The 23,578-nt window shown below is 45.3% G+C and overlaps 1 protein-coding gene across 1 annotated transcript in view; it reads right to left on the bottom strand.

The window, feature by feature from the left end:
* mtmr7a (myotubularin related protein 7a) overlaps positions 1–22,969 on the bottom strand; it is a 38,160-nt gene extending 15,191 nt beyond the window's left edge. The window contains exons 1-5 of the mRNA XM_015945845.3: positions 22,787–22,969; positions 22,442–22,564; positions 22,202–22,364; positions 12,950–13,107; positions 12,738–12,866 (exon numbers count right to left, since the gene is read on the bottom strand). Of these exons, the coding sequence (XP_015801331.3) occupies positions 12,738–12,866; positions 12,950–13,107; positions 22,202–22,364; positions 22,442–22,564; positions 22,787–22,810 (597 nt within the window). The 5' untranslated portion in view covers positions 22,811–22,969. The remainder of the gene's footprint in view (positions 1–12,737; positions 12,867–12,949; positions 13,108–22,201; positions 22,365–22,441; positions 22,565–22,786) is intronic.
* Positions 22,970–23,578: the final 609 nt, after the last annotated feature.

Below are 23,578 nucleotides of genomic sequence, written 5' to 3'. Positions count from 1 at the left end.
CAGGCTTCAACACAAATGGTTGTTTTCTGCTTGGTCCTAGAGCTCAACCAGTGCCAATTTAATATAGCGTATTGGTAAAAAGTGCAGGGGTGAAAACTTGACTTTGGAGAAAGTGGGGGGGGGACATGTCCCCCCTGTCCCCCCCAAAAATTACATCCATGCTCATGGGTGTAACTTAGCAGTGGCGGCTCATCCATAGAGGCGCTAGGGCGCCGCCCCACCAGTCTCACAGGAAGAAGAAGAAGATAGGGATCACAAAATTTTACAATAAAAAAAAACATTAAAAAAAAACCCAGATCCATACATCATACAGACTAGAACTGCTGTGTTTAATCTGCATTTAAGTTTAGTTAAAACATAACCCTTATTTCACACTTTTACCACGACTGAATCGTCCTGTGACTCATTTCCTCTAACTTTCGGTCACGGCAATCGGTAACCTAAGTCACGCCCATCTACTTCCGCATCATGGGTCCCCGGAAGAACACAAAAATGAATGCAAGTCAGCGGGGCTCAAAATGCTATTTTCTAATTCCACATGTTGTGTGACATGGATTTCACATATGATGTCCGTGAAGTTTAAAGAAGCAATTTTGATGCCAGGGATGTGCTTATTTTCAAACGGGGTGGGGGGGGGACGACGATATTTTAGGTGTTATGTGAAAAAAAATTCAGGACTACAAATGCGCTTCACGAAAGTGACATCATCGAACCAGACACGAAGAAAAATAGAGGGAAAATGGCTGTAAGCTCAGCAAACTTCAAATCCTTCCTTCAGAAGGTAAGAACCACCATAAATGTGGCCATGTGGTAATTAGCAGCTACGCTAGGGGAGAGGAGATCATGTGGCGACGCAGCGCTGGCGCTCCGCACACGCACACCACGCACAGCGCGTAGGGCACCACGCTGGGGGAGGGGCACCAAACGCAAGCTTATGAAAAAATAATACACATATGATAAAGACAGATTTCAATTAGAAGATGTGCAAAGCAAGTTAACAGCATGTTTACAGAGAGAAAACAATACAAAAAGTAAAGGAGATGGACCGTGTCGCACCGTCCCCCACCACCCCCACCCCAGCAGTACACCTGCGGAGGATGCAGCGGGCACAGTCATGGCTCCGACAAGGCTGCAGGAGTCCGGGGCAGTAAAGAGACAAAAGAAAAAACAGCGGGATGATGCTGTTGCTTCGATTGCAGGTAAGACAAGTATTTTAATGGAAATTCTTACTTTTTTTTATCTATTTCTAATTCTAAACACGTGCGGTCAAGTTCAGAGGGTCGTTTGACCTAGCTTAAATTCAGACTTGTTACTGCTGTTAATCTGTTTTTGGTCAAATTTTGTCAAGTTTGGTAAGCATGCTGCTTTTCAGGACTTTTATTTGGTGTTTTTCGCACTCTGCTTCCGTACATTTAACATTTTGACTCTATCTGCGCGGTTTGGGCAGATTTCGTTCTCTGCTTCTCCAGTCTGTTAAAAGTATAACGCGCCACTCTGTCCCGCAGCCTCCCGTCCGCCTACCGGGCGTTCATTAGTAGCTGAGTGAGAGAGGCTGAGAGGGAGAGACACTCAGAGAAGCTTTAGAGCTTTTTTACTGCTGGAGAAAAAACGTAGCAAGTCATCATCTTCCTAAATGCAGTTATTCTCTTCTGAATCAGCACTTCTTTAAAGGAGAAATAGTTAAATGCAACAAAGGGAAATATCCTTTTATTCAGCCTGTTCATGCGACTTGTATCAACAAATAAGTCTGAACAGTGTTAAAGGTTGTTCATCTAAAAATAAACCTTGAAGAGTTTGAAGATTTTTTTGTTTTAATAAGTTCATCTTAAAACATCTTTCTCAAGTAAAATAAAGTTTTCCCTGTGAGGTCAGATAGACCCATCTGTGCTGTTTTGTAACAGAAATAAACAAATGAATCATATTTGTCCACCCAAATACTTAAATATCACAACAACAGGAAGGACAGAAACACCGTCAAGGTAAAGTAAGAAGTTTTATTTTTAAATAAGCGGCTGTTTGTGATTAATCATGACTTAACTATGGACATGATTTATATCATTATTAAATAGCCCATGTGGCCTATAGGCTATGAAACTGAGATTTAATATGAAAAATTAGACAAACCTATTTTCTAATTAGGTATTTGCTCTATGTTGATATATATTTCATAAACATTTAAGAGCCAAGGGGAACATCAGCTGCTGATGGTATAATTTGAAGAAAAAGGTCCATTATGCTAACCTCCTCCCTTCGTACTCAGAATTTTCTAGTTGTGTATAAAATGTGTACATTGTGCCTCTCTAGTCCTTAATAAAGGTTAAATAGTTTTGAGTTTAGTCATGTCACATGCCAGTGATTTATAAGCCAATATAAACCTATAAATAATCTATTGCAGTATTTTTTTACCATGGTTTTATCTTTATTATAGAATGAATATGACAAATTATCTTTTTGTGTCTGAATGCAGGCTCAGTGAACAAGTACATTCAAGGAGGAGCTCATGCCAAAAGTTCAGATCAGCCATCCACCAGCAGTTCAAGAGCCATCACGTCTGAACCTTCTACAACATCACCCAGCCCTGACCAGGAATTACAAAGTAAAGCACACCTACAGACCGAGCACAGCCCACAGCCAGCACTTCTGAAGGCAGAGTGAGTCCTGGATCTGAAAAAGCATCTGAAAATTACATTGGTGAAACACGTGTGCCACACCCGGTGCTTGTGGTGTGTGGATCTGTTACATAGTTCTAAATAATAACAATATGGAGTTCCTGTGTTGAGTATGTTACATTATATAAATATCAGCCCTACTTTTTGGAAATAATAAGCAGTTTGTGCATACAAGAGAATTAAAGAGAATTTAAGGTGAAGCGCTTGCTCATACTGTGTTATTGTGTTGTTTTTTCTGCGGGGGGGGGGGGGGGGGGGGGACGGACCACAAAGCCTTTGTGCTTAGGGCACCAAAATAGCTAGCAACGGCCCTGTGGTGACGTAACATATGCGACGTGCCGATGTCTTGTTTGTAGTCGTGCTAATTACAAACATTTACAAGCTGATAAATCTCTAAATACATGACAGGCGTGGTCGAAACAACCATCATTAGTTTTCATTTAAATTGCAGTACAACCTATGTGTGATCCAGGGCCTGAGGCAAAGAAAGTGGATAATAAATAACATTTTTGGTCCCTTTTACTTGCATTATTTTTTCGATGTTCTGGGGACCCATGAGCCAAGCGGAAGGGGAGGAGACTTAGTCTCCCTATGTTTACCATAGGCCCAGTCTCAATACTCACACTGTGCCCTGCGGACTTCAGCAAAGTGCACTTGGAGAAAGTGTGCAGTAGGGTTCGAGTGTGTAGGACACAAGTGTGCAAATGAAACACATGAAACCAACCTCATGCTGTGCTGATTTCATTTCTACTACCTTGTTAATCAGGATGTTTGACCAAATTGACCCATGCATTGTAGATTTTATTACAGTTTTTCTGCATTGGTTTGGCTCATTTCTTGAAACAGAAATTACATTCTCAAAATAACATGGACAAACCTCCAAACCTCTTGGCAAATGTTCACAACCGAATGGCATTTCTCATTCATTTAATCAAATGGCAAATGCCTTAGTACATGTCTCAATTGTCTCAATGCATCTTTGCAAATGATTAAGTACATGTAGCCTACAGTTAAAAACCCCCTCGACACACGGGAGGTGACAAACGACCGCGATCAGCGAAATTTGTCGCTGTCGCTTTTATTACCTGACACACGGGAGGTGATCCGCGGCAGCGGCCAGCGGCAAATCTGTCTACGCGTTCTGTTCCATGGCGAAATCGAAACTTCCGTTGTTTTGTTTGGCCGTGTCAGGTTGGAGGGAATTAAGGTTATTTAAGCGGTTCAGAGTTAATAAAGCGGTAGATATGATGTTTGACAAGGTGCTGCTAGAGTTATGTGAAATCTTACTTCTGATTTTACTATAAAACATAATAATAATCAACTTCTCCTTCATGTTTGCTCGGAGACATACGGAGCATCCTGTCCGTTCATTGGTCAGTGAATGAAACCTCCACTGATTGGTCCTCGTCTGAGCGACAGCGATGGAAAGTAGAAAATATTTCAACTTTCTGGGATCGCGTCGCTGGGTCGCCTGTGCATGAGCGCAAAATTTCACACGCACGTTTTTCGCGTTTCGCTTAGTAGGAGGGAGACCTGCGATTATCACTTTGTCGCGCATGTCTCATTGAAAATGAATGGAGGAGAGGCGATGTCGCCTCCCGTGTGTCGAGCCCAATACAGTTAGCCCACATTTAGCACATTTTCCAAATGAATAGATCTTGTAGATCTAAACTGATTAGTTGATTCTCAGTCTAATGATCATTCTCTCCAAAACATGTCAGCATGGTTTCATTGAGTAAGAACTCGCATGCACAACTGTCTGTTCAATTGTCAGAATTGGTCAAGAACATAATACCACGAACCTTTCTTTGAATATTTGATACACTGATGACAGTAACTGACAGTCAGGTGAAACTGACTAACGAATGGGGAGTGTCCCACACAAGTGTTTTCCATGATCGCGGGCTGCCAAACACAGATATATAGAGCTTGACCAGCGCTAGTCCGATCTCTGAACATGGATAGACAAGGCCAAGCAAATGGACATGGGGAAGTTCTTCCTCAAGGAAGAGGAGGAAGAAGAGGAGGACTGAGAATGCGTGGTGGAAGACACTGTGCTGTCCCGAATGAAATTCTTCGTAATTGGCCACCGGACCACAGTGGATGTCCCAGGTCAGCGAGGGGGGAATATAACTGTGTGCTGCCATTTCTGACAACGGTGTGGCCACTCACATCCCAGTCTTGGCCCATACAACACACACAAGCTCCTCATCAGTTTGGATCGCCTTTATACCGATTTTATCCCTGAAAATGAGAGGTCTCATAGGGCCTCACCTACCCATTTATGTAATTGTGTGGTACATTGTCAATTTCCACCATAGCCCACTCATTAGGGGCTGGTTTGCAACGCATCCAAGGATGGTCATGGAGTTCCTACCACCTTACTCTCCTTTCCTCAAGCCGATAGAGGAGTTTTTCTCTGCTTGGAGGTGGAGAGTGTATGATCATCATGCTCAGGATCAGCCGTTCCTGCTCCATGCTATGGACGACATGACAGGAGATCCATGCAGGGGATGGTTGCAGCATGCACGCCGTTTCTTCCCTCGTTGCATTGCAAGAGAAAGTATCGGCTGTGATGTGGACGAGAATCTGTGGCCAGACGGACAATAGCGTGTGAATAATCAGGAGGGTGAAGACAGTGGACAAGAGCGGGAGAATGAGTACAGCGACCACTGAATACGTCCTTGTTTTTTGATTTAGTGTTCATACTGTATTACTGTAATGTACATTTTCTTTTTACATATGTATGAAACTTTCTTTGCGTGTGAATAAAAATGGTTATAATTTCCTTGGTAGTGTGAGTGCAATCTGTGATGTCAAACCTTGGAGGCTGCTCTTTTCGGTTGTACTGTTTATTGTTGGTCCTCTGCCATAGTGACAAAACATCTAAACATTTTCTATGGCAGTACTCACACAATGCCAAAGGGACGATGCATTTTGGGGGCACTGACTATTCAGATTAGAAAGAAATGTAGTTTTGACACATGAGTGAACTGTTTTAGGAGAGATATGAGCTTTGGCAGGTGAACCATGTTGTTGTGATCAACCATCCAGGTTTATTTGGACAAAAGCACCAAGACTGATGAGAATGTCCGATCTGTGTCGAGAAATGAGCCAAAGCTATTGAGAAGGATCTTTGCCATTTTGGAAACACTGACTGTTCAAATGAGAAAGGAATTTAGATTGAAGCCTGAGTGAACAGTTTTGGAAGAGATATGAACTTTTGCAGGTGAGCTACAGTGTTGTGCTAAAATGTAAGAGTGTTTTGCCAAATGATATTAGAGGTTTGAGAATTTAATTTCTGTTTCAAGAAATGAGCCAAACCAATGGAAAAAAAACTGTAACTTATCCCTACAATCTGGCTCTGTAGCATTTGTTTTCAAACATGCAGTTATTGAACCTATCCTGTGGCAGACCAACTGTTTACTTTTCTGGAACTACACAACAGTTTTGACAAACTGGTCCAATCTGGTTTTAGTAAAAAAAAAAACATTCAACAGAAACAGCTTTGCTTAAAGTTTCCAGTGACATCACGATGGCTTCAGACAATGGGGAGTTCTGCAGCTTTTGACACTGTTGATCACAACACCTTAATTAATAGACTTCGTGACGCGGTGGGGATCTCTGGAACTGTTCTAGACTGGTTTAGATCGTACCTTTTTAACAGAAGTTACAGTATCTGTATAAACCAAATCATGTCAGATTCTACCGATCTGTTCTGTGGGGTACCCCAAGGCTCTGTTTTGGGTCCATTGTTGTTTCTACTGTACATACACCCTCTTGGACAGATACTTGATTCTTTTCATAATGTCTCTTATCACCTATATGCAGACGATATTCAGCTGTACTGTTCCTTTGATTAATTCTGAGCTCTACAAACTGTCTGAATTACTAGAGTGTCTATCAGATATTACCGGCTAGAAGATAAATTCCTCCAGTTAAACTCTGAAAAGACTGAATGTCTGATCATTGCCCCTGAGAGCATGGTTCCCCTGATTAGCCTAACACTTGGTCATTTATCCTCTTTCGTCAAGGCGAACTTAAGGAACTTGAGTGTTGTTTTTGACCAATCAATGTCTCTTGAAGGTCACTCAAAAACGTTGGTCTGAAACTGATGTGGGGGCTGGGGGGTGCGTCGACATGGTCGGGACATAGAAGGGGGTGCGCAGCTAAATAAGTTTGGGAACCACTGATCTATGTGAAGCACTTTGTGATTCTATGTCTGTGATATGTGCTATATAATTAAAATTTACTTACTTATGTAGACTTGTATAATATGTTGCTTTTAAGCTTAATATATAATCTTTACTGATGACCAATAAGATACAATATTCTATATAAATATAGGATATCAACCTGATTGTTCTTTGAATGTTTAATCAAGAATTGGGATTCTTTGCTTTTTCAGTGATCATAACACACTTCGCATTAATTCAGACAGAGTCAAGTTTATAAAAAGTAAGAAATTTATTTTCTAAACAAACTAAAACATGACCAGCTATAAATACTTTATGTGATGGATGAATCTAAGTGGATGGAATGTGAGGCGTGATGATGTGATTTCATCAGAACCTTGTATCTAGAAGAAACTGCACGTTCCGAGTGTGAAAGAATTAGTGGTTGTTATAAGCTGTTGATTTATCAAAACAGCATCAGACGCAATTCATGTCATGCCTACGTACCCGCTCTGGAGACCCCCGTTTGGATCCGAGATGTCAGGGAGTCTGGTGACCCCAGTGCCTCGAGGTTCGTAGGATAATCGCAAGGTGACCAAATCAGTCCTGAGAAGCCTCCGGGTCAGAACGATAGAGGAAATCATTTGCATCTATAACAGCTGTTTCTGAGTAGCGTAAGGAGCAAGTTTCTGTGTCGCTGCAGGAAGCTTTTGGCTTGTTGAAAGCTTTGATGGTTCAAAGGATGGTTGCTCCGGCTGGCCGGTCCAGAGCGCTGCTCAAATTAACTGAAACACTCAGCAAGTGATTCTGTTTTTAATATTCCCATATTATGATTACATGGCCAACCAGAATTTGGCATGTAAAGAGGTGTTAAACAAACTGCAGAACATCACGCCCTCTTTCAGATAGAAACTTCTCTGATTTGTGGATAAGAGAAGATCTATGTGTCTGCAATTACTTTAACTTGCGTCATGGAGAAATGGTGAGTGTGTGCTTGTCCACATGTACGCTGATTAAATATATGGGTCATATATTTCATTTCATACTTATTAATCTAAGCACAAATTAATCAAAACATTGTTATTATTCTTCAGCCATTATTGTTCATTCAACCATATGATTATTTACATATTTCATTATATGATTTATTTATAAAATTTCATTACTATAAAAGTTCATTCTTCTTGTTCTGTGAAGCAAAGCAGATAAAGATAAAGGACGCTTGGGAGGGGATGACCTCTAGGCAACAGTATCTTTCTTGCAGATTAAAGGCTCCAGTTAAGACTTACATACTGAATAGGTCAGACTGTAGATGAAAAACTTACAAATAACTGCAGACAGGGAGCATTGAGTCATCGAACACAACGCATGCCGGGATGCTGGTCTCTGTGAAACGTTTTTCAAAAACCTTTATTAACAACTTTTAAACAAACAGCAAAACAGTTATTTGAAGTAAATTTACGTTTATTGCTGCTTTGTCTAAAAGTTTTAGAGCACCAACTAATCGTCCTAAAATCAACTAATTTCATTAGAAAATACCTGCAGCAATGACTTGTGGGCAATGCCCTTGCCCAAGGTCCGCATCGCTGCAGACTTGGGTGAAGTGCAGATTAAGGGTGCAAAAGGGGCGTGGTCAACTTCCGCACTTGAGAAACGGACACCCTACGCACTCGAACCCGTGGCCGGAAACGCTCAAATGAAGTGCGCAAGAGTGCAAGTGTGAGTTTTGGGATTGGGCCAAAGACTAGAGAGCCTAAGCCACGCCCATGTACTTCTGGACCATGGGTCCCTGGAAGAACGAAAAAATGAATGCAAGTCAATTGGGCGAAAAGCGCCATTCCCTAATATGTGCCATGGATTATACATACAATGTCCATGCATTTTAACCCTCTCAGGCTCAAAATAAGTTTTGACGAACAACAAGTCCTTCAGGGGTACTTCTGAGTTAAAAAACTGCTCATGAAGATATACTGTAAGTATGTGGAGTAACCAGGTAGGTAGGATTTAACTGTTGCAAATCTGCAACGCCTGCCTCCAGAGGATTAAACATGGATTTTGATACCAAGAAAGCGCTTATTTTTGAACGGAGGGAGACATTTTTTTAGGTTTTGTGTGAAAAGAAGTCTGTAAACACTCTACTGCAAGTAAAAAAAAAAAGCACATAACAGTCAAGAGTGAGACGTTGGGAAATAGGATTACACAAACCGAGTGGATTTCTTTACTATAACAAAGACTATAATGACCATAAACCAGCAAAGGTAAGACTGAATTTACGCTTTAGACTTCATGAAATTTGCTTTGTTTTGCTTTTCATAGCAGCTTATTGTTGGAATTTGGTGTTGTTGAGGTAGAAAACTTGGAATCTCATTTAGATGAGCCTGTTTCCATTAAGTATGTGTGCAGTTTGCATATGTTGGTGAATATTAAGCATGTTTATGGAACAACTTTGTTGCTGGAAGTACTCATGGACCTGGTACCAGGTTCGCTGGGTTCAAGTTGTGTGACGCATAAGAATGGTAATTCTCTGGTAACCGGTAATGGTTGTACCCCATGTGCAGCAGTACCGGGACCAGAGTGAATGAGTGGGTGTCCGGCGTGCATTTTTGTAAGTCTTGGGTTGTATGTGCGTGTGTGAGCATGAGGGAGGGAGTGTGTGACTGTGTTTATGTATGACTGTATATGTCAGGTGGGGCCTTTGACTCCTCCCCTCTCCTGGGACTTCTTTTGATCATATAGATCTTCGTCTCCCCTCTCCCTGCCACACCTGGTGTGGAGTGTGGCGCCTTGGTCTGCCTGAATGGTTGTGGCTCCCGGGTTAGGGGGTTTAAGATTTTTGGCATCTGCCTGATCAATCCCGGTGGCTGCCTAGTGGGGTCTGGGTTCCTGGGCTCTGCTGGGTCCCCGGCGGGGGTGGTCGCCCCTGGGTCCCGGGTTGCTGGGTGCCGGGCTCGGCCAGCTAGGGGGTGGGAGGCAGCGGGCGGGCCTGTAGGCTTGCCGCTGATATCTCCCGGGACTCTGCCGGCTGCTGGTTGTGGCCCCCCGGGGCGATCCTCTGTGCCTCTCGAGGGGGACGGGGGCCTTTCTGGTTGCAGTCTCCTTGGGGTTCCTGTGTTCTGGGGCAGCACCTGGATCTCTGGGACTTGGAGGTCCCTCCGTCTCCTACACATCTTTAAGGCTGTCGTTGCCACTAAATGCACTATAATTTATTATCGTGTGATTGTTTAGTTAAACAATGCTGATTGTATATTTCTTCAAGTTGGCGCAGTGACAGCTTGCTCCTGTTGCATTGTTGTGTGTCCCATTTTTTTCTATTCTTTCTCCTTCTGCAGGTCTAGAAGCAGACTCTTGTTCATTATTGTTTATTTTTATGGATCCCCACCCCCCCACCCGCCCCCTCTCTCTCCACCGTTGTCTCTTCCTTTCTCTTTCACCTCTGTCTCCGTGTCTGGTCGGAATTACAAAGCATTCAAAAACAACAACAATAAAGTTTTAAGTATCAGGCGTGACATTAAAAGCAGACGCTTTGATGCTCCCCCTGAGAGTAAATCTGTAAGGCTTGTCACCAGCATTCAGACATCAATTCTGCTTGCTTCACAGCCAGACAGGACACGGTAAAAAAAAAACTAATAAAAAAGAATGGTAATTTGGCATCCCCTAGTGGTGATATATGGTTAGCGCATCTGAAAACAGATTGCTCCCAAATGCAACGGTCCATCAGCTACAGTATCGGGCTTCCATAACCCCCTTACAAGCGCCTGCTGCTACCACTGTCAGACTTTGAAAATGTTATTTATCATCTTCAGGCATTCAGTTGGACCTTTCTCTAGTGGTTAATGGTGTGAGACACAGAAAACCCGTTTGGCAGATGTCCAAATATCAGGAAATAAGACTCCAAATTCTGTCATGATCAGCTCTCCTCCGAAGTTCCTAAAACAAGGGCACCTTGCTTACATATGTGCGAAAACCTCTTTTACACATGTACAAAACCTCTTTTACACATGTACAAGACCTCTTTTACACATGTACAAGACCTCTTTTACACATGTACATGACCTCTTTTACACATGTACATGACCTCTTTTACACATGTACATGACCTCTTTTACACATGTACAAGACCTCTTTTACACATGTACATGACCTCTTTAACACATGTACATGACCTCTTTTACACATGTACATGACCTCTTTTACACATGTACAAGACCTCTTTTACACATGTACATGACCTCTTTTACACATGTACAAGACCTCTTTTACACATGTACATGACCTCTTTTACACATGTACATGACCTCTTTTACACATGTACATGACCTCTTTTACACATGTACATGACCTCTTTTACACATGTACATGACCTCTTTTACACATGTACATGACCTCTTTTACACACGTACATGACCTCTTTTACACACGTACATGACCTCTTTTACACACGTACATGACCTCTTTTACACACGTACATGACCTCTTTTACACACGTACAAGACCTCTTTTACACACGTACAAGACCTCTTTTACACACGTACAAGACCTCTTTTACACACGTACAAGACCTCTTTTACACACGTACATGACCTCTTTTACACACGTACATGACCTCTTTTACACACGTACATGACCTCTTTTACACACGTACATGACCTCTTTTACACACGTACATGACCTCTTTTACACATGTACATGACCTCTTTTACACATGTACATGACCTCTTTTACACATGTACATTACCTCTTTTACACATGTACATGACCTCTTTTACACATGTACATGACCTCTTTTACACATGTACAAGACCTCTTTTACACATGTACATGACCTCTTTTACACATGTACATGACCTCTTTTACACATGTACATGACCTCTTTTACACATGTACAAGACCTCTTTTACACATGTACATGACCTCTTTTACACATGTACATGACCTCTTTTACACATGTACATGACCTCTTTTACACATGTACAAGACCTCTTTTACACATGTACATGACCTCTTTTACACATGTACATGACCTCTTTTACACATGTACAAGACCTCTTTTACACATGTACATGACCTCTTTTACACATGTACATGACCTCTTTTACACATGTACATGACCTGTTTTACACATGTACATGACCTCTTTTACACATGTACATGACCTCTTTTACACACGTACATGACCTCTTTTACACACGTACATGACCTCTTTTACACACGTACATGACCTCTTTTACACATGTACAAGACCTCTTTTACACATGTACATGACCTCTTTTACACATGTACATGACCTCTTTTACACATGTACATGACCTCTTTTACACATGTACAAGACCTCTTTTACACATGTACATGACCTCTTTTACACATGTACAAGACCTCTTTTACACATGTACATGACCTCTTTTACACATGTACATGACCTCTTTTACACATGTACAAAACCTCTTTTACACATGTACATGACCTCTTTTACACATGTACATGACCTCTTTTACACATGTACAAAACCTCTTTTACACATGTACAAGACCTCTTTTACACATGTACAAAACCTCTTTTACACATGTACATGACCTCTTTTACACATGTACATGACCTCTTTTACACATGTACAAGACCTCTTTTACACATGTACATGACCTCTTTTACACATGTACAAGACCTCTTTTACACATGTACATGACCTCTTTTACACATGTACATGACCTCTTTTACACATGTACAAGACCTCTTTTACACATGTACATGACCTCTTTTACACATGTACATGACCTCTTTTACACATGTACATGACCTCTTTTACACATGTACAAAACCTCTTTTACACATGTACAAAACCTCTTTTACACATGTACAAAACCGAATAGAACAGAATAGAATAGAATAGAATACTTACATGATTTTCTTTTGAGTAATATGACAAAGCTGGAAACCTGCCTCTGCTTCTGAACTTGGAGCTGCCCACTACGACTGGAGGAGTTGCAGACTCTGGCACGAACAGGTCAGCAGGGTAAGAGCTGCTCACCTTTTGGAATAAAAACAAAAGTCTCAGCAACTTCAGTGTTCACATCAGGTTTAACTCTCTCTGCTAAGGGTCAGATCACTGACCTTGTAGTGTTGGTTGATGGAGGACAGCTTCCACAGAGAGTTTGGAAGTCCCATCCTGCTGTAATTGGCTTTGAGATCCATGAAGGCCCAATCCTGCCGTCTCTCCTCTTCAACAATGTTAGGCTTGTAGGAGAAGCAGTACAGCTCCACAAACCCCTCTAGAACACATAGCGTCTGATGAGTAAAAGCTCCACTCTCTAGAGCCATTATGGGTGAACTCACAACCATGACAAATTTAGTCAGTCCTGCAAAGCTTTATTAAAAATATGATTACTCATAGTATTGGGCAACACATGCTGGTGAAGGTTCTCTGTCATCCAGGTGGTGGTAATCCAGAGAGGTTTGAATTAAGGCAACTGGACTTCTTCACATATGCAGTGTGTTGTAGTACAGGAAGTGGTGCTGTTGGTGTTGACACCCCCGAGCACACAGAAAGTTTGACTCTGCAGCAAGGCTTTTATTTTTAGTTCTGTGGCTTTCGTTCATTTTTTTAGTTTCGATTTCAGATTTTCAAATGTTTTTTTTTAGCTTTAAATGTTTTTTACAATTTGTTTGATATTTTAGCATAGTTTTTATTTGTTGTAAATGTTTAGCTTCAGTACAGTTTTTATTAGTTTCATTAATAATTTAGGTCCTTTTTTTTAATAAGAGTTACATACCAGGGGAAAATCTGATATTTTTTATTATTCATCTCAACTGCTTAGTTCTGTCTAGGGGCGCAGGGAGCTGGTGTTCATTTCCAGCATTCATTGGGCGAGAGGTGGGGGACACCCTGGACAAGTCTCCAGTCTCCAGTCCATCACAGGACCACACAAAGACCAACAACCAGTCACACACTCACTTACACCGATAGGTTAACTGAAAAATTGTCAGTCCTAACAAGCATGTTTTTGGTGTGTGGGAAAAGTCTGGAGCACCTTTACTCTGCAGGGGCGCCCAATACTGTATAAAATTAGCTGTGTTTATTATCGGTTTAATATCCTTTTTTTCCCACCAGTCCTGTCCTGGCAGTAGAAGCAGGCAGAATGGTTGATCCGGTTGCCATAATATACCAGAGCAGCTTTCCTCTACAGCAAGAGGGAAGTGGGAACCCAATTTGGGGTCACCAAGTCTGGAGCCTCCAGCCCAGCACACTGGCACCCCCACCAATACAGTCCATCCCAGAGTGAGCGAACCCCAAGCCCAGAGGGTCCCCCTCAACTCCCCTGGTGAGGGTGGTGAATGGAGAGCACAACCTTGACGGCAAAATATGGGGTGACATGCGGCAGAGAGTCCTCCCCATTCCGGAAGCAGCCCCCAAGGCAGCAAGTGGCCCAGGATACCCGAGATCCCAAGCCAACAGCCAGCCACCCACCATGCTGCAGCACGGGCCAGGGCCTCCAGACCATTAGCCTGGCCTGCCACACTCATCCTCTGTTTAATTCTGCACAGAGAAAGAGTCTGGTTACTCACAGGCAGAGAGACACGTGAGGGGCGGGACTAGGCAACTCAAAAATAACCAATTAGAAAAAAAGACGGAAATGACACTGCCGCACGACGCTGTAGTTTTTTAGCTGTTGAAAGAAAAGGCGTCTGGCAACGGCACAAACATCTTTTTTTTTTAGAAGAAAGGCTTTTAGAGCTTCTACTTGTGGTTTTAAAGATATTCAGGTCATTTAGAACAGTGGTTCCTAACGTGGGGGTCCCAATCCCCACAAGGGGGCGCCAAAGCCTCTCAGTGGGTCGCCAGGACCTCTCCACTTTAAGGGGTTAAAACTTCATTTATTAATTGTTTATAGCCTACATTGTGCTCACATTTTTTTTTCATGAGTGAAAAGTTTACTGATATTAAGACAGGAAATAATTAGTACAGAAAAAGTAACACACTTTTAAGAACATTTTGCTCAGCTCACTGTTTTACGTTCAAGTGTCAAAAGTTCATTAAAGATAGGACTGGTTGATTAATCACAGCCTTTACAGTAAATAATCTAGTATAAACAGTAATATACACATTTAAGTCAGTGTATTTTTTATGTGTCAAACGTTTATTGAAAGGAATGATTGATTTATCAGTGTTTACAAGAAACAATGTGTTCAGAAAACTAATACAAACTGTCAAGCACATTATGCTCCGTTTGGTTTTGTTAATGACTTTGTTCTGAACTGGAGCCTACTATTACTGTTATCTATTGAATCAAAGCATATTAAAATGTGCTTGAACAATTTTATCATTTCTTAATAATGTTTGTACTGGAAGAGAGAATGGGAGGGGGTCGTCAAAAATTTTACTGGTAAAAAACGGGTCCCCTGGGAAAAAGGTTGGGAACCACTGCTTTAGAACAGAGGAAAGAGCCGCAGCAAACTCCATTTCAGTCGCCACGTTTATGACAAACTCGGCGTTGTGGTGTGTGACGTTCGCTACTCAGCGCTGATTGGCTCGGTTAGAATTCTCAGGGGGTGGGGTTATTTGATTAGGAGAGCTGTCTGACCCTTTCTCTGTGCACAATTAAACAGAGGAAGAGTCTGGCAGGCCAGGCTAGCAGACCATACCCCCACCCGGGGGCACCCATCCCCACCCATACATCTCTGCCATGGCCCCACAGGCATCTCCAGATTCTCACGCCCACCAGATCGACAGAGGGCAGAAGCAGCAGAGATGAAGCCTCCATCATCACTCACGCACAGGTGGACCAATATTGTGTGTGAATGGTCATGTAGGTCTGTGTGTGGTGATGCATATGACCAATGTGCATTAAGAGTAAGGAACACACACAAAAAGTCCTTTTTAGTTATTATTTCGTCGTCGTCGTCGTCGTCGTCGTCTTCCTCCGCTTATCCGGGTCCGGGTCGCGGGGGCAGCATCCCAATTAGGGAGCTCCAGGCCGTCCTCTCCCCGGCCTTGTCCACCAGCTCCTCCGGCAGGACCCCAAGGCGTTCCCGGACCAGATTGGAGATGTAACCTCTCCAACGTGTCCTGGGTCGACCAGGGGGCCTTCTGCCGGCAGGACATGCCCGAAACACCTCCCCGGGGAGGCGTCCAGGAGGCATCCTGACCAGATGCCCAAACCACCTCAACTGGCTCCTTTCGATCCGGAGGAGCAGCGGTTCTACTCCGAGTCCCTCCCGAATGTCCGAGCTCCTCACCCTATCTCTAAGGCTGAGCCCGGCCACCCTACGGAGGAAACTCATTTCGGCCGCTTGTATCCGCGATCTCGTTCTTTCGGTCATTACCCAAAGCTCATGACCATAGGTGAGGATTGGGACGTAGATCGACCGGTAAATCGAGAGCCTGGCTTTCTGGCTCAGCTCCCTCTTCCCCACGACAGATTGGCTCAGCGTCCGCATGACTGCAGACGCCGAACCAATCCGCCTGTCGATCTCCCGATCCCTCCTACCCTCACTCGTGAACAAGACCCCGAGATACTTAAACTCCTCCACTTGAGGTAGGACCTCTCCCCCGACCCGGAGGTGGCAAGCCACCCTTTTCCGGTCGAGAACCATGGTCTCAGATTTGGAGGTGCTGATCCTCATCCCAGCCGCTTCACATTCGGCCGCGAACCTACCCAGCAAGAGCTGAAGGTCAGAGCTGGATGAAGCTAGGAGGACCACATCATCCGCAAAAAGCAGAGACGAGATTCTCCTGCCACCAAACTCGACACACTCCACACCACGGCTGCGTCTAGAAATTCTGTCCATAAAAGTGATGAACAGAACCGGTGACAAAGGGCAGCCCTGGCGGAGTCCAACCCTCACTGGGAACAGGTCCGACTTACTACCGGCTATGCGGACCAAACTCACGCTCCTCTGGTAAAGGGACTGAATGGCCCTTAACAGAAAGCCACCCACCCCATACTCCTGGAGCGACCCCCACAGGGTGCCCCTGGGGACACGGTCATAAGCCTTCTCCAAATCCACAAAGCACATGTGGATTGGTTGGGCAAACTCCCATGCCCCCTCCATCACCCTTGCAAGGGTATAGAGCTGGTCCACAGTTCCACGGCCAGGACGAAAACCACATTGCTCCTCCTCTATCTGAGATTCAACTATCGATCGGACCCTCCTCTCCAGTACCTTGGCGTAGACCTTTCCAGGGAGGCTGAGGAGTGTGATCCCCCTATAGTTGGAACACACCCTCAGGTCACCCTTCTTAAAGATGGGGACCACCACCCCGGTCTGCCACTCCCTAGGAACTGCCCCCGATGACCACGCAATGTTGTAGAGACGTGTCAACCATGACAGCCCTACAACATCCATAGCCCTGAGATACCCAGGACGAACTTCATCCGCCCCCGGGGCTCCGCCGCTGTGTAGTTGTTTGACTACCTCAGCAACTTCTGCCCCCGAGATCGGACAGTCCATCCCCAGGCCTCCCAGCTCTGGTTCCTCCTCGGAATGCGCATTGGTGGGATTGAGGAGCTCCTCAAAGTATTCCTTCCACCGTCCGACTATAGCCTCAGTTGACGTCAGCAGCTCCCCATCCCCACTGTAAACAGTGTGAGCGAGTTGCTGCCTTCCTCTCCTGAGGCGCCGGACAGTTTGCCAGAACCTCTTTGGAGCCGATCGATAGTCTTTCTCCATGGCCTCACCAAACTCCTCCCACGCCCGAGATTTTGCCTCGGCAACTGCCACTGCTGCACCCCGCTTGGCTATCCGGTACCTGTCTGCTGCCTCCGGAGACCCACAGACCAGCCACGCCCTGTAGGCCTCCTTCTTCAGCCTGACGGCTCCCCGAACCTCTGGTGTCCACCAGCGGGTACGGGGGTTGCCACCACGACTGGCACCGGCCACCTTACGACCACAGCTAGCAACAGCCGCCTCGACAATCGCAGAGTGGAACAAGGCCCACTCGGACTCAATGTCCCCCACTGCTCTCGGGACGTGGTCAAAGCTCTGCCGGAGGTGGGAGTTGAAGACCGTCTTGACAGGTTCTTCTGCCAGGCGTTCCCAGCAGACCCTCACTATGCGTTTGGGTCTGCCAGGTCTACGCGGCATGTTCCCTTGCCATCTGGTCCAACTCACCACCAGGTGGTGATCAGTTGACAGCTCCGCCCCTCTCTTCACTCGGGTGTCCAAAACATACGGCCGCAGGTCAGATGATACGACTACAAAATCTATCATCGACCTGTGACCTAGGCTGCCCTGGTACCAAGTGTACCGGTGGGCATCCTTATGTTCGAACATGGTGTTCGTTATGGCCAAACTGCGGCTTGCACAGAAGTCCAATAACAAAACACCGCTCGAGTTCAGATTAGGTGGGCCGTTCCTCCCAATCACACCCCTCCAGGTCAAGCTGTCATTGCCCACGTGAGCATTGAAGTCCCCCAGCAGGACAATGGAGTCCCCTGATGGAGCACTATCTAGCACTCGTCCCAGGGACTCCAAAAAGGGTGGGTACTCTGAACTGATATTTGGCCCATAAGCACAAACAACAGTCAGGACCCGTTCCCCGACCCGAAGGCGCAAGGAAGCTACCCTCTTGTCCCCCGGGGTAAACCCCAACACACAGGCAGAGAGTCTCGGGGCTAACAAAAAGCCAACCCCAGCCCTCCGCCTCTCACCCGGAGCAACTCCAGCAAAGTAGAGTGTCCAACCCCTCTCCAGGTCTCGAGTTCCAGAGCCAATGCAATGTGTCGAGGTGAGTCCGACTATATCTAGCCGGTACCGCTCAACCTCTGCCACAAGCTCCGGCTCCTTCCCCGCCAGCGAGGTGACGTTCCATGTCCCAAAAACTAGTTTTCTTGTCCGGGGATTGGACCGCCAAGGCTCCCGCCTTGGTCTGCCACCCGATTCACATTGCACCGGACCCTTCATGTTCCTCCTGCGGGTGGTGGGTCCACAGTTGGACGAGCCCATGTATCCGGTTCGGGCTGGGCCCGGCCGGGCCCCATGGGCGAAAGCCCGGCCACCAGGCGCTCGCTCACGGGCCCCAACCCCAGGCCTGGCTCCAGGGTGGGACCCCGGTAACCCTCCGGGCCGGGTACTCCGACTCTTAGTTTTAACCGCCATGAAAGATCCTTCGAACCGTTCTTTGTCTCACCCTTCACCTAAGACCAATTTGTCATGGGAGGCCCTACCAGGGGCACTAAGTGCCCCAGACAACATAGCTCCTAGGATCATTAGGGCACTCAAACTCCTCCACCACGATAAGGTAACGGTTCAAGGAGGAGTAGTTATTATTTCAGATTATAATCAGTCACTTTAAGTTTTTCATGCAGGCAAGAACATGAAAATAGTCTCCTACACCTATCTGCTGCATTAGCTTCTGATAGAAAATAGACGGCAAAACGCCAGGATTAGAAAAGCCTGACAGATCTACGTCACACTCACTAAAAAGTCATGTATTACCCAATTCTGGCTCACGACGGGGAAGGCTGTTGTTGGTTTAGCGTCCACAAAACAGCAGAGAACGTCTTGACTCGTAGAAGCTAACCGTTAGCATTAGCAACTTCATCACACAGCACGACTCCTCCAGGCTTTAGATATTTGTGGAGATAAAATATCAACGTTTCAGAGCAAACGGAGTCAGTGTTAAGGCTGTGACATACTTGGTGTTTAACAACGCAAACCCATGATTAAAATGGCTACCACGCATTACTTGCGTTGATTTGAAGCATTGTTTGTGCGCTGCCCCCGAAATTAACGCAACGCAACATGACCAAATGCTGCAATGTATGAGTAACCAGTAGGTGGAGTTGACAAAGCGAGCGAGACACACTCACCATGGTGACTGTCTCTGGTTTATGTCTCTTATTGAAGCCATTTTTGTTTGGTTGTACCCACAAACCCAGCTCTCATCAGGTCTGAGTTCTATAGTGTGCCCCTAGTGGAACACTCCAGTACTACATGCAGTGCTATGTAGCAGCAAGTACCTGAACAGGCCTGCTGCCTGTGCCAGTGCGGGGATAAACAGCAAACATATTCAAGGCCTTAGAGTTGTGATGCTGTTAGCCAATCGAAGGAGAGATTTCCAAATATCAGGAAATAAGACTCCAAATCCTGCCATCTGGAGCTCAACTGTGATGTGTCGCACTTCTAGTTCCTGAAACGGGTGCACTGGAGCAGTTTTTCCCCCAGGGTACGACCTAAAGAGACCGCTGCAAATGTACTGATTAAATGAGTGAATTAAACCTTTAAAACACACGTTGATACTAACTGATTTGACTTAGATTTTAACTTGACTGATTAGCTACAAAAAATAACAGACAGAGAACACAAAAAACAGGTAAAGCAAACGTTCCCGTTTCCGGGTTGGTTCACTGGGGTTTTTGACAATGAAAAATTGCGCCCACATTTTCAAAGTTAAACACATCTTTTAACAACGGTAGTTTTTGCATCTTTACTTTAATGAGCCGACATGAACGATCGCGTGCCAAGTTTGTTTTTGCGGTGGAGACACTTTGATAATGTTACTGCGGCCATTCTCAGGACACATCTGTCTGGAGCGCATCAACGATCAGAGCTCTGCGCCTCTCAGGTCAAAACAATCCCAAGAGAGTCCACATAGATAACATAATGTAAGTAGAACCAGGAACGTTTTCGGGCTCCCCCTGGGTGTGGAAGTTGAGGGCTTCCAAGGGAGCCTGTCACCTTTTCAGGTGAGCCGGGTTCCCTTTAGCTCACCCGTAATTCGGACCCTGCGTATAGCCCAAGTTGGTCGCATGAGTTGCCGGAACCTAGCAGATAGTTGCCGGAATGGTCCTTTCAAAATAAGACAGTTCCCGGATCTTGTTCTGGCAAGATCTGGCTCAAATTAAGCCAGGTCTACGGAAGCCCAGGTTATCAAGCAGGAAGCAAGTCAGTAAAAATCAGTTGTTGCTTTTTTTCCAGGTGTGTTGATGCTACAAAAATTGAACATAGATAAGTGCGGAAAAATATCACTAGATGCTGCAATAAGTCTGAAAGCAATGAAATCACATTTTTTGCATGTTGTATCACACACCTTGTGTGTGTTTTGCCCTCATTCTGCCATTTTTGTTTACGCAGAACTTAAAAAATATCTAAAGGGACTTTACAGAGTTTTGAATTTTTATGCTCGTGATTGCCCCCTCAGGCCAAAAGCGTAATGGCAGCTTAAATAGCAGGCTTGTGCACGAGGCGTGCATGCTGTACGTGCACACTTCTTAACGAAAATAACAGCTGAGACAGTCCCTTGTGTGTGTGTGTGTGTGTGTGTGTGTGTGTGTGTGTGTGTGTGTGTGTGTGTGTGTGTGTGTGTGTGTGTGTGTGTGTGTGTGTGTGTGTGTGTGTGTGTGTGTGTGTGTGTGTGTCCCGGAGGACAGAGGACAGGAGAGCACGTAGCTAATTAATTAAATAATTTGGTTCTGTACCTTTCTCTTCAGCACAGCCGACAAAGGTTTATGATGGGTCAGTCCTCCTGCATGCTCAGATCATTCCCTTCCCTTGCTTGAAAAATTGTTCCAAAATGAAAGTTGAACCCACATCTTTTTTATCTGTGAATTCAATGCCGTTCGGCGAGTCTCAAATAAAAATTTGGGCATCTTACTGCAAAAAAATATACCATTAATGTAAAAAAGAAACTCTAAATAAACTATGTTCACATCCAGAATCAAACCCAGGTCTTCTGCACGAGAGTCCGACGTGTTACTAAGTGAGCTAAAGCACCAGTGACATCTTTTGTATCTGTAACATTTATATCCTTGATGACAGCTGAAACAACGTTAAAAGAACGGTTCGGAGTGAAAATGGCTATTTTGTTGCTAATTAGCAGGAAATATCTAGAAGAAAGTTCTACAGAAAGTAGCTAAGGGTCCTCAGAAATGTAGCTAGCTTTGTCACTAGGCGTTAGGAACAGCGACAAAGTGGCACTGCCTCTCTCTCTGCTGCTAAAGCTACGGATAGCAAATGCTACGGGCGATGCCTGAGCGTGAACGCGCATGAAGCAGCCTGCTCGACCCGAGCATCTCTCTTTTTCTGTGATTTTACAGAAAAACAGGCAATCACAGTAAAAATGCCAGGGCTCATTCTACAGGACCAGGGCATTGCAGGAGAATGTATGAAGAAGACATTTATTATTTCTATACATGTTTTGGCTGTCACACTTCCATAATGCCCCTTTAAGATGCACAAGTCCAGCCTTCAAAAGGAAATGAAGTGAGTTATCACTTTGAAAGCAATAATTAAAACAAATAATTTTAAACATATATTTGGCGCTAGAATTCAGGTGGATTATCTGCACATGCAGAGGCTTAAAAGGCAAGGAGGTAAAATCAGAATCACTCTTAGTTTTCAGGCTTAGCTGACAGAACAGCTCACCAGGGTGGGAGAGACGCTGCAGAGACAGGTAAACATCATGGCAGTCTGGTTCTCTGGGGATGCTGAAGAGCAGAACTTGGAAGTTCTTACAGCGAACAAGTAGAGGGCATCCTGAGGAGGTGGTGGTCTGCTTCTCCACGCTGCACACCAAACTGTGAAGCACCTGAAGGAAAGCACACCACGTGACCATGAAGTGACTGAATTCTGGTTCTTTCAGAGTTTTAATGAGCTGATTTGTACCCATGTTTCACTGCGCAGTCCTGTGTCACTCTCCACGAAGATGCTGTGTGTGGCTGTCAGATAAAGGATGCCCACTCTGCTCCTCCCGGGTGAGACTTTATCCAGCAACCTCACATTCTCCACCTGGAAGGAGACATCATCGTGAGGAACAGCTGTGGCCTCTTCCTCGGAAGCACAACATCTGTGCAGATGTTTAAACTGCACTGATAGGTGAAAGGATCTGCTCTGCCAACGTGGCCGCCGCAGCACACGCACGCCCTTAGGACAGAACCCTTTTTTCACTTCCCCGGTTTTAGTTAGTCTGGTTGAAGTAAGCTACAACAGCCAATCACTGCAGTCGTTTACCTTTGGTAGCCGGATGTGCTCCATCAGCAGCTGCTGAGCGTGTTGGAGTAATTACCGAGCATCCAGCAGCACGTGAGCTGTGCTGTTTACCTGCTGTGCAGCAGGCTGGCGTTAGCTAGGCTCTCAGGCTGGCGTTAGCTCTCAGGTAGGCAGACCTCATTTAGCCTGCTGCCTTCTGCGCGGCTCCGCGGGGTCCTAGAGCCCGCCGCTTTGCAGAGGAAGAGGATGTGCACACGCGACCCTACACAGTACCTGCCCCCGCTCCAGGAAATATACCCGACCTTGGATCCTACACAGTACCTGCCCCCGCTCCAGGTAATATACCCGACCCTGGATCCTACACAGTACATGTCCCCGCTCCAGGTAATATACCCGACCCTGGATCCTGCACAGTACCTGCCCCCGCTCCAGGTAATATACCCGACCCTGGATCCTGCACAGTACATGCCCCCGCTCCAGGTAATATACCCGACCCTGGATCCTGCACAGTACCTGCCCCCGCTCCAGGTAATATACTTGACCCTGGATCCTACACAGTACCTGCCCGCGCTCCAGGTAATATACCCGACCCTGGATCCTACACAGTACCTGCCCCCGCTCCAGGTAATATACCCGACCCTGGATCCTACACAGTACCTGCCCCCGCTCCAGGTAATATACCCGACCCTGGATCCTGCACAGTACCTGCCCCCGCTCCAGGTAATATACCCGACCCTGGATCCTGCACAGTACATGCCCCCGCTCCAGGTAATATACCCGACCCTGGATCCTGCACAGTACCTGCCCCCGCTC

Source organism: Nothobranchius furzeri, chromosome 1, assembly GCF_043380555.1.
Source record: "Nothobranchius furzeri strain GRZ-AD chromosome 1, NfurGRZ-RIMD1, whole genome shotgun sequence".
Taxonomy (NCBI): domain Eukaryota; kingdom Metazoa; phylum Chordata; class Actinopteri; order Cyprinodontiformes; family Nothobranchiidae; genus Nothobranchius; species Nothobranchius furzeri.
Note: the sequence above shows the minus strand (reverse complement) of the source record. Positions and strands in the feature narration are given on the sequence as shown.